Here is a 12,162-nt window from a genome sequence, read left to right on the forward strand (position 1 = left end):
TGGTCTTCGCGCGGGGTGTATGGGCAGACACTGACCGGCATCAAACATTGACGTGTGGCTGGATAGAGAACAGCAAGAAAGGTAATATGCCTAACATTATGCACACAGCTGCACACAATGATTGCAAGACACAGGAAGCATATATAACAAGGAGAGATACCTCATACAAAAAAATACCCCTGAGGAAGCCATATTGTGGCGATACGTGTGGGGCTATCAGTCCTCTTTTCCTCTCCTAGGATTCTACGCTGCATATTTTCACATATTCTGGTATTTATAGCCCATCTGTTTGATTTGTTTATGGTTAGCTATGTATGTTGAGGGGTTCTGGTGGACTCTGGGGGCTTTTGTTTGATTACTTATCAGGGTGACTAACTCCCCCTTAGAAGTGATTTTTAGCATGTGTTTGCTATTTTAAATTATTTTAATTCTGTACATGTGGTACTTCTGTTGAAATAAAAGATTTTTGTGCTACTTTTCATGTTTTCATTATTTAGTTGCCATATACATACCCATTTCTTTGTTGGTTTTGCTATTTATGGGAAGGTGTAGAAGGCTTCCATAAAAAATAGGACATGTCCAATTTTTATATTTTACGGACCATGCTCCCATACTTTATAATTGGAGCATGGCCCGCAAATGTGGATAACTGTCCATGGCCGGCCGTAATAACGGACTGGGATTACGGCTACGGCCATGTGCTGGGGGCCTAACAGCTTTCCCTGACAACCAATCACTTCTAACCCCTCTGATTGTGCCTGACTGAATCATACAAGCCTTTGTGCTGGGTACATCTACAGTATGTATGTGCCCTTATAGTATCTGCTAATCACTGCAGAGTGCTGATCAATGCAAGATATCAGAATGTAAATGAAAGTCTATGAGACTCAGAGTGTCAATAGAAGTCATTAGCATGTGCAGCATATTTGAAACCTATTGCTTTAGAACTTGGAAACAAAAAGTAAGACAATGGATCTTTAGAAGATTTTTTTATTGTAGACCCTGTGACACATACACTTCACCAAAATCCATTTATTGCTGTCCGTTTGTCTGAGTCTCTCTCATCTTTGAGACACTTGAAGATTATGAGCATGCCACTAATGGCAGCTGAATTGGGGATAGTTCTTATCTGGTGTTCTAATTGGCTAATCACATTTTCTCTTGATCAGTACGAGATGCTAATCATCCCCTGAGCCTTTCTTTGTGATTGGAGCTTACTATGTACATCAGAACAATTATCTCAAGCAGATGCAAAGAAGAGGGAAAAAAAACTTCTTGACAATCAGACAGACTTTCTATTTATTTTAGTGTTCTGCATCATGTTAGATTCTAGCTCAGATCTTACACTCACCGCTTCAGAAGATCCTGATGGCGGGTTGGTGAAGAAAGTAATATTACACTCACTGCTCCACAATTCTGTTTGATAAGGCTATGTTTACCTAGTACAGCCAGGTAAAATAAATTTTTTATTATTAGTACTATTATTAACCCCTCGATGCACCAAGAAGCACCGGTACGTCATGGTGCGGGGAAAGGGGTGATGTATGGAGCGCGCTCACGCGCTGAGTGCGCTTCATATACTGCAGGTGTTGGCTGTGTTTTAGGCCTCATGCACGCTTCCATCACCGTTTTATCGGCCGTTTTTGACGGATCCGTGTGTCCGTTTTTGCTTCCGTGTGGTTTCCGTGTGCACTCCGTTCCGTGTTTCCGTTTTACACGGACGTTGTTCTTCCGTTTGGCTTCCGTTTTTCTGTTTAAAAAAACGGAAGGTAAACTTCAATTTGAACTTGTCACATGTCCCAGGAAACACCCATAGAAAGGTTACAAGAAGTTACAAGAAGTTTTTGGTGCTGTTTTCTGTAGCTTTCAGAGCATAGAGAACAGTTTGAGATGACTCTGCTTGGCTTGCTTTGGTGTTTTTGAATTTTTGGAGTGAAATGTGTGCATTTACTTACTCATATTGTGACGCTTGGCACTAGTTCCCTGCTGCCATCTGTGCGTCAAAAGCTCCTTGGCAAGTTCCTCCCACGCGGCGTCCTTTTTATAGCGGTTGTGGTAGCATTCTGCCCGCGTATCCCACCGTTCTGGGTGATTATGCACCAATGCTATGAGTCTCTCCACGTCCATCTTCAGGAATGAATGTGTACTGCAGTCTGTGAGTCTGTGAACTTTGGCTCACCCAGTCGTTGCTATGGCAACGGATCCGTCAAAAACGGACGGCACACGGAAGCCTTCCGTGTACCATCTGTTTTTTTGACTGACCCATTGACTTCTATGGGCCACACGGTCACTGAATCACTGACCAAAGTAGGACATGCGCTAATTTTGATGTAACGGAACAACGGATTCGTTTAAATAACTGAAGTGTGCATGGGCCCATTGAAATGAATGGGTTTAGGGTGCTATCAGTGACAAAAACGGATAGCACCCTGAAGGAAAAGACTGAAGTGGGCATGAAGCCTAACAGCCGACACCCAGGACTAACAGCCAGGAGCAGCGATCGCGCTGTTCCTGGCTGTTTAACCCCTCAAATGCTGCAGTCAATCGTGACCGCAGCATCTGAGGTGTTGAAAAGAGGGGGGTGCCCCCTCCGATAGCTCATCACCTTCCCCCCGCCAGGGCCAGCGTCAGCACCCGGCAAACCTGGGCAAGTGCCGGGGCCCACTCCACTTGGGAGGGCCCACTCGGCCACCGGGTGCTGACACTGCCATTGTTAAGGCATCACTGTCCTTATATGGACAGTGATGTAAGAAGGAGAGGAGTCCCAGGCAAAGGGCTAGCGGCTCTGCTCTGGGACTCCATCTCTGGGAAAGCCCCTGACATCGCTGGCCATATATGGACAGTGATGTCAGGAACAGGGCCGTGTCACAGCCTGGCGTAGCTAGCAACTGCGACCGTGCCCCTAAGCAGGACACAGATTCAGTTGGGTTGAATGCTGGAGCCCCACTCCAGCATTCATTGTGCTGAGAGCAGCTCGGCACAGGCAGGCGCGATGTAGTGACGTCATGGGTTCTGTTAGGCAAGGCAGCTGGGCATAGGCGTGCACAGGGGTATGGTGGTGTTGGGCAGGGGTAGGGGGGCCTAAGCTGAATTCTTGCACCAGTGCCCATGAGCCTTTACCTACGCCACTCCCAGGCAGAGCGCTAGTAGTGCTCTACCCGGGACTATAGCTCTGGGGTTGCCCCTGACAACACTGTCCACATATAGACAGTGATGTCAGGGGCTGTGTGGAGAAAATTGCAGGAGAAAAGAGGATCATTCCAGAGGCGCTGCTGTGTGGTAGGAATAATAGGAACGAAATCCGGAGGTATTAATAAATTAAATTTATTCGAATGAGTGGCTACGCGTTTCAACGATGAACAATCGTCTTCATCAGGCCATGTGCACATTACATTGGAACACGTCTTATATAACATCTGGGTTCAAAAATGACATGAGTGAGAAAACCGCCAAATCTGTAGGGGTCAAGGTGCGATCGTGACGTCACACCCGGCTTTTTTCATTCATTATTCTCACTGCGGAGCAGTGAATAAATAAACATGTTTAATACACCAAATCATTCTCAGTAAATTGTTACACAACGAAAGGGTAATAAATAAGAAGTTTGAAGTGTTCATAAAAAAGCTTTTCTAAGCGGTGTCGGTGTACGACTATAAAAGCAAGGCATCAAACATTAGTCAATAGGTGACTGAATGGAAACAATAGCGGGGAGTAAAAATAGTAATTTAAACGTAGGGCTACACTAGAGACCAATAGGTTGCTAGGTAACAGTGAAAGACGCCAGGACGCGAACTTCGTCACCTAGGCAACCAAGCCGGGAACAGCGCAACAGAGCAGGGGCTGTGTGGCACTACCTGGGAGGAGGGGGCTGTGTGGCACTACCTGGGAGGGGGGCTGTGTGGCACTACAGAGGGCACTACATTTATGGGGGTACAAAACTGGGGGCCTAACGTCTATATGGGGGCACATAGTGAAGATTTTTGCCATTTTACTGCCGCCGTGACTTCACCGTAACGGGGCCCAGTAAGTCTGTGTCACCCAAGGGTCCACATAAACCTGGAGCCGGCCTTGTCCCCCGCAATGAGATCGGGGGGGAGGGGGGGGTGACAATGGTTGTTATGCCAAACCCGGGGGCCTAAGGAAGGCCCCCAGGGCTGCCTTCCCTCTGCCTTCACATTAGTATTGCAGTATATTGATTCAGCAATCTAATGATCGGTGGTTCAAGTCCCATAGGGGGACTAATAAAATGTGTAAAAAGAAGTGATATAAAGTTTTTAGTAGTGCAAAAAACTTTTTCCTCCAAAGTAATATAAAAAATAAAAAAAGTAAACAAAATTGGTATTGCTGTGTCTGTAAAAGTCTGAACTATGACGATATAGCGTTATTTAATACACACGGTGAACGCTGTAAAAAATACAAATTGTAAACCGCCAAAAGTGCTGTTTTTTGGTCACCTTAGCTCCCAAAAAATGTAATAAAAAGTGATCAAAAAGTCATATGTACCAACAAATGGTGCCAATAAAGACTACAGCTTGTCCAGCAAAAAATAAGCCCTCACACCGCTAAATGCACGGAAAAATAAAAAAGTTATGGCTCTCAGAATGTGGTGAAATAAAACTTTTTTGTCTTTTAACAAAAAGTTTATTGTTTTTTTAAAGTAGTAAAATATAAAAGAATCTATATATATTTGATATCACCGTAATCATATTGAGCCACAGAATAAAGTTAAGTTGTTGTTTTTACCACACGGTGAAAGATGTAAAAACGGAACCCAAAAAATAATGTAATGTTAATAATTTTTTTTCAGCTTTCCGAGTACATTATATGGTACTTTAAATTATACCAATAGAAACTACAACTCCTTTGGCAAAATATAAGCCCTCACACCACTCTATTAACGGAAAAATAAAGACGTTATGGCTCTTGGAAGACGGGAAGTGAAAAATGAAAATAAAACATAAAAAAATGGCTCGGACCTTAAGGGGTTAATAATAATAATAATAATAATATAATATAATTTTTGTTGCTACAGGTATTTTATTCTAATCTAATCTATTTCCTCCTTAAATCCAAATCACAATTGTATTTGATATGTTTGATATTGTATTTAATATATATATATATATATATATATATATATATATATATATATATATTTATTTATTTATTTTTAAATGAAAAAAAACAAAAAACAAGAGAATCATAAAAGATCAAAGTAATAATAAAAATAAAAATAAAAAATAAACCACAGTCCATGTTCTACATCCCAGTTGTGTCACAGTTTGGGGTGCTTGCCAAACTTGTTATTTTCATAAGGGCTTATTCAGACGAACGGGATATACGTCCGTGTACGGACCTATATTAGTCTATGGAGCCGTGCAGACAGTTGCGTGATTTTTACGCAACGTGAGTCCGCTGCGAAAAACTCACGACATGTCCTATATTTGTGCGTATTTCGCGCATCACCCATCCATTAAAGTCAATGGGTGCGTGAAAATCACGAGCACCACACTGAAGCACTTCCGTGTGAACAGCGTGATTCGCGCAACAGCTGTCAAACTATGAATGCAAACAGAAAAGCACCACGTGCTTTTCTGTTTACAAACATCCAAACGGAGTGTCATAATGATGACGGCTGCGCAAAAATCACGCAGCCGCGCATCATATGGGGCTGACACACGGAGCTGTTAAGTGCCTTTTGCGCACGCAAAATGGCGTGTTTTTGTGTGCGCAAAACGCACACGCTCGTGTGAATCCGGCCTCAAACTGTAATCTTATCCAACAGGAAAGACAAGTACAAAGGAATACTACTAATCTGGTAGCATTTTACACTAGTGAATAATTGTAACCCTAGTAGCAGGGGCGTAACTAGGAAAGACTGGGCCCCATAGCAAACTTTTGACTGGGGCCCCCCCTCCCCTGGGTATCACACAACCCCCCCCTTGTAGATAGTGCCTTTTTTACAGCCCCCCCCCCGTAGATAACGCCAAACAGCCCCCTTTGTAGATATCTACAGAGGGGGCTGTATGGCGTTATCTACAGGGGGGCTGTATGGCGTTCTCTACAGGGGGGCTGTATGGTGTTATCTACAGGGGGGGCTGTATGGCGTTCTCTACAGGGAGGGCTGTATGGCGTTCTCTACATAGGGGGCTGTATGGCGTTATCTACAGGGGGCTGTATGGCGTTATCTACAGGGGGCTGTATGGCATTATCTACAGGGGGCTGTATGGCATTATCTACAGGGGGCTGTATGGCGTTCTCTACAGGGGGGGCTGTATGGCGTTATCTACAAAGGGGGCTGTATGGCGCTAACGCCATACAGCCCCCCCCCTGTAGAGAACGCTATACAGCCCACCCCTGTAGAAAACACCATACAGCCCCCCCGTAGAGAAAGCCATACAGCCCCCCCCTGTAGGGAACGCCATACAGCCCCCCCTGTAGAGAACGCTATACAGCCCCCACATGTAGGGAACTCCATACAGAATCCCCCCTCCCAAAAAAATGTGACCTACAGTGTGTCCTACAAAATACATGTATCCCCTATCCACAGGACAGGGGATACATGTATGATCGCTGGCATTGATAGGGAGAACGGGGGACTGATGTGATGGAGAACTTCAGGGGGACTTTCAGTGATCGAACATGTATCCCCTGTCCTGTGGATATCCTGTGGATAGGGGATACATGTCTTTCGTTTAATGGCAGAGCGGGGAGATACCTCCCTGCTCTGCCGTAGTGTTCAGTGGCGTCGCTGCTAGCGGAGCCTCCGGCCATGGTGGGGGCCCGTGCCGGTGGGCGACATGGGCCCCCTCATGCCGCGGGCCCCGTAGCGGCCGCTACGGCTGCTACGGCGGTAGTTACGCCACTGCCTAGTAGTAAGGGTACTATTGCACAGCCCGAAATGGGCCGTGTAAACGAGCGCCGATTAACTAATTTTACGCTACACTAAAATTGCGTAAAAACCGTTAACAGCTGAAAGTACTTGCGGTACAACATTAGTCTTTTATTGTTTTCTCAAAAAATAATATTTTAAATATGTAAAAATATTAAAAAAATAAATAAATTATGAACACTGAAAAAAAAAATTCTTTTGAATTCAGCAGCATAAAAATATGCCTCATGTGAACAGTACAGCGTATTTCCCATTAAAATCAATGTTTGCAGACTTATTTCAAACGTATTTTGGAGCGTAATACGAGGCTTTTACTCTCCAAAATAAGCCAGAAAATAAGCTGTGTGAACATATCCTACGGGTCAGTTCACACGTTGCGTAAATAGTGCAGATTTTACGCAACAGAATTCAATGCAAAAAATACGCAGCATAATACAGTAGCAGCAAAGTGGATGGGGATAGAACAAATCTCATCCACACTCTGCGTAAATACTGAGTGGAAAAACCGGCTTCCTGGTATGACATTTCATCCCATATGACCGCCGCGGCAGCCAGTCACAGCATCCTAGCAGGCTGGCTAAGTGCTGCAGTTTTCCACAGCGGACATTCTGGGCGAAAAACTGCAACACAGTTTGGTGTGGTTTTTCTCCCAAAATTCCCTGTGGTGCGTGCTTTTACCCTACGTATCTGCCCTGTGTGAACTTAGCCTACAGCTTCAAGATTTAAAATATACTGCATAGTGTCTGTTTAGGACTTTAAATTCAGTTTAGCAATAGCTTTCCTAATTAATTCCAAACTCGCAAATTATTTGGTATCTACCGTATTTTTCGGACTATAAGATGCAATTTTTAGCAAGAATAAATCTTACTAAAAAGTCCCTGCATCTTATAGTCGGCAGTCCCCTGACCGCTCCTTACTTAACCCCTTCCCGACTCGTTATGTGCCGGCATATCATGGAGCGGGGTGGGGATGATGTATAGAGCGGGCACATGCGCTGAGCCCGCTCTATACACTGCAGGTGTCAGCTTCTGACACACTGCTCTAACGGCCAGGAACAGCGATAGCGCTGTTCCTGGCCATTTAACTAGTTAAATGCCACGGTCAATAGCGACCGCCGCATTTATAGTGGTTTTCCCATGAAGGACATTTATGACATATCCACAGGATCTCTGTGACCCGCACCTATCTCCAGAACGGGGCCCCTTAAACCCCCGGCTCCGCTGTCTTCCGGCAACTTACTGGTTACTTGCTGAGCTACGCAGTTTCTGTAACTCCCATAGAACTGAATAGTAGTTACGGAAACAGCGTAGCATGCTACGCTGCTTCTGTAACTGCCATTCACTACTATGGGAGTTACGGAAACAGCATTGTGAGAAACTAGACATGGACCGCACAATCCACAGTATATACGTTGATCTGAGCCGCTAGGCATAATTTAGAAACATGAACATGAGTTTCTTTGTAAACATTTTGATCAAACTGTATAAGCCCACTTGCCACTTCACGGCGACCTCTTTAAAGTGGGTCCCTACTCTAACGGTTGCAGCACCGCATGGCGGCTACCACCACCGTAGCACTGCTCCTGCAGAGGGAGCAACCCAGCGGCCCAAAAGCACCCATGCCTTCAGACCGTGCCAAGCCTCCTTGGCTCTGGGCCACGTCCCCCCACAAGTGCAGCACTACAGCAACAGACACCACCATACAGCACCACAACATGTGAACAGATGGAATGAGCTCACCTTGCCATGCGCCCCCAGTGGCCAACTGAGAGCACAAGCAAGAGCAGGAACACTTATGAGGTCATTCTGGTGCTGCAACCGCTAGAGTAGGGACCCACTTTAAAGAGGTCGCCGTGAAGTGGCAAGTGGGCTTATACAGTTTGATCAAAATGTTTACAAAGAACCTCATGTTCATGTTTCTAAATTATGCCTAGCGGCTCAGATCAACGTATATACTGTGGATTGTGCGGTCCATGTCTAGTTTCTCACAATGCTGATATTGTATAGTCTATCCTCCTCATTTCCTTTGTTTTACTTGGTACCAGCACTCCACGCATTTGAAAAAATACCCAGCTGATTTTAATTCCAGAATGACCTCATAAGTGTTCCTGCTCTTGCTTGTGCTCTCAGTTGGCCACTGGGGGCGCATGGCAAGGTGAGCTCATTCCATCTGTTCACATGTTGTGGTGCTGTATGTGTTTGTGTTGCGTTTTTAAACTGCAGCAAGTCATTTTTCAATAGAAGTCAATGGTGAAATTTTTGATATGGACAGACTGCTGCTATTATATTACAATGTGTTTTTTGTACGGTTGACCGCGTCTTCCTAATGTCTGACCTCATGTGGTTAATGAAAGCGCTGCCAATGTTGTTGCTGTGTTTTTGCTAACAGTTCTGCAATGCATTGTAATGAACTATATACAGGAAGCACCTAACAAACTTCAACACGGGTGAAAACGATGTCCATAAACTATGTGCATAAAAAGACGCAACAGAACTGCAGCATTAGGGCATATTCACACGTGGCAGAATTGCTTTTCAATTCCGCTGCGGACAGTGGAATTCTGCAGCAGCCGTTTTTTACATTTGTTTCTATACATTTTTAGGAAACTTAGTTCAGACGTTGCGGAAAATAACTGTACGGAATTTAGGCTGCGGTGCAGTGAATTTTACCTCCGCGGAATGCTCATTATGTTGCGGAGAAGAAGCGGAATTTCACTGCGTATTTCAGCCTTTGCAATGCAAAAACTGAAATCTGCGGCAAGTCCGCTGTGATATCTGCAACTTCTGAATTACCTGTCAAATATGAAAATGTTGGTGCACCAACATTTGCAGCAGAAAAATTCCGCCACGTCTGAACATGGCCTTACAGAGACAAAACGCGCATGGGTTTTTCAACCGCAACAAAACCGCGTCAACGACGCACCATGTGGCCTTACCCTAAATGCATTGGCTCAACGATCCTGCAATTAAAGGGTGTTGCCATGAAAAACTGTTAACTAGCATACACAATGATGATTGTGACTATGGTTTTTACTTAATCACAGTATTAAATCATTGCCACATGTAAAAATGTAGTGCTCAGGGTGTGCGGGTTTTTATTGAAGAGACACAGCTGGTATGGTGTCGTGCAGGCTATGCTTCATGGGAAAGGTATGCAAATGAGGTCTCCTCTGAGAGAAGGAAAACCATATCTCTAGCGCCATGCATTGGAGGTAGTTTCCCTGTAAGTAAGTGTTGAACCCATAGAAGAGCCTTAAAACCTTACTAGAGATTTTTAGTCAAGCCAAAGTCTCCCCCAAAAGGAAGGGAAACCCATCTGTAGCTGATTTGGGGATTTTGTCCCTCGTTAATAAGGTGATTTGCATACATTTTCCCATGGTGCATAGCCTGAGTCCCCTCAACAAGAACCAGGACATCCTAAGCACTACGTCAAAGGCCTCTCACCCAGTCAGCAAGGCTTTAGCTAAAACCCCCAACAACTCAGACTTTTTTTCCAAACATATTGAAGATAAAAAACATGATACGAAAATGCTATTTTTTTTTCTTTTCTTTTACATTACAAGTTAACCACAAATTTGAGTTGGAAATAAATTAATTAGATACAAATGATGTAACTACTGTAAATTCCTAGGTTTATGCCAAATTCTGGTTGATCAAGAAGTTTGGTGAAAAATTTAACTTTTTTTTAGTTTCACTGATGGCCTATCATGAATACTAAAAAATAATCAGAAATCTTCTTTCAGGGCATGTGATCTATAACGCTGGTGCACTATGTAAGTGTGTATTGGTATTTTAAATTGTAGACTTATCCCTGCCCCAAACAGTGTAGTCACCAGGTGTTTTTCCTACTATAGAGACCTCCAAATAACTGGCATACTGCAGAGTACCATAACAGCTCAAAGGCGGAAACTCTCTTAACTTCCTTGTGGTTCTACAACTTAAACTACCAGGGCAAAAAAAAATGATATATATATATATTACAGTAATTTGTGTTTTGCTGGTTCAAACTTTGCTGCAATTAGAGATGGGTGCACACATTTGCTGAAATACAAGCAAAGAACAGAACAGTTTAGCTCCTCTGTAATATTAAAGGGGTTGTCCACTACTGGACAACTGATGAACTATCCACCGGACAGGTCATCATTACATCATTGATGCGGGTCTGACACCCGGACCACACACTGATCAGCTGCTCCGGCTGCCTTTGAGAACCGGATGTCATTGCACAGTATGCAATGTACGGAGCCGGAAGCAGTTGGCTCCATACATTGCATAGCGGCCATGCTGCCGAACTGCAGCTCTGCTCCTGTTCACTTGAATAGGAGCAGAGCTGCAGCTTGGCCTCTATTCCGTGACCGGAGCAATCTGCTTTCGGCATGGATGTCCGGTGCTCGTAGTCAGCCAGAACAGCTGATCCAGGTGTCGGACCCCCACCGATCATATACTGATGACCTATTCTGTGGATAGGTCATCAGTTGTCCGGTAGTGGATGACCCCTTTAAATAAGATGTTACTTAAATAGCAAGTGAGTCACAGTGGCAAGTTACATTTCGACACTAGTTTAGGAGTGGGGGCCACGTGAGATCTTTAAAGTCAGGTCATGATACCGAACATTATGAACTAACACAAAATATTTCAGCTCCACAACTTCAACTGTACCAGCCTGCAGCAAATAGCTATGAACAAGGAAAACTAAAAATAAAACAATGACATCCTCAACTATAAATGGTTCGAAAGCTATCATAAAAGGGAGTAAGGATAATTTAGGGAGAAATAAAGAGAAAAAGTGAAGATATAGAACAAGAGAAAATGCTGTACTACAACCATGGCTATTAAGAGCAACCAAACAGCAAAGTGCAAGACGATTTAAAGACTCTAAAGCGGAGGTATTGCAGTTTAGGTACTTACGCTTTCCTGTGGAGAGACTTCGGTTATATCCAACAGGGCTGAAATACTCAAAGATGAAAACAGTCACAGCGACCACAGTAAGACACATGACAAACATCATGACCCAGACGGCAGGGCTGTACGGCTCTGGAAAAGAGGATGAGACTCTTGAGTATAGAAACAATAAAATATAAATATAGAAGATACACCAGAATCTTGAGAACAATTCTTCACCTTCTTTACAACCGTAATGTGATGCTTCTAATTATTTCCTCTCGCTGATGGGAATAAAAAAAATTCCTTTTTTATAAGATATTAGGCAAATTTTCCAGTTGGCAAAATAAATAAAGTCTGAGAGAATACTTCGGATTATAAAAGGTATAA

The 12,162-nt window shown here is 43.9% G+C and overlaps 1 protein-coding gene across 1 annotated transcript in view; it reads right to left on the bottom strand.

The window, feature by feature from the left end:
* The window catches only part of GRIN2D (glutamate ionotropic receptor NMDA type subunit 2D), a 312,180-nt gene that overhangs the window by 126,965 nt on the left and 173,053 nt on the right, over window positions 1-12,162 (bottom strand). The window contains exon 7 of the mRNA XM_075839954.1: window positions 11,800-11,925. Within this exon, the coding sequence (XP_075696069.1) occupies window positions 11,800-11,925 (126 nt within the window). The remainder of the gene's footprint in view (window positions 1-11,799; window positions 11,926-12,162) is intronic.

The sequence above is a fragment of the Rhinoderma darwinii genome, chromosome 10 (genome assembly GCF_050947455.1).
Source record: "Rhinoderma darwinii isolate aRhiDar2 chromosome 10, aRhiDar2.hap1, whole genome shotgun sequence".
Taxonomy (NCBI): Eukaryota; Metazoa; Chordata; class Amphibia; order Anura; family Rhinodermatidae; genus Rhinoderma; species Rhinoderma darwinii.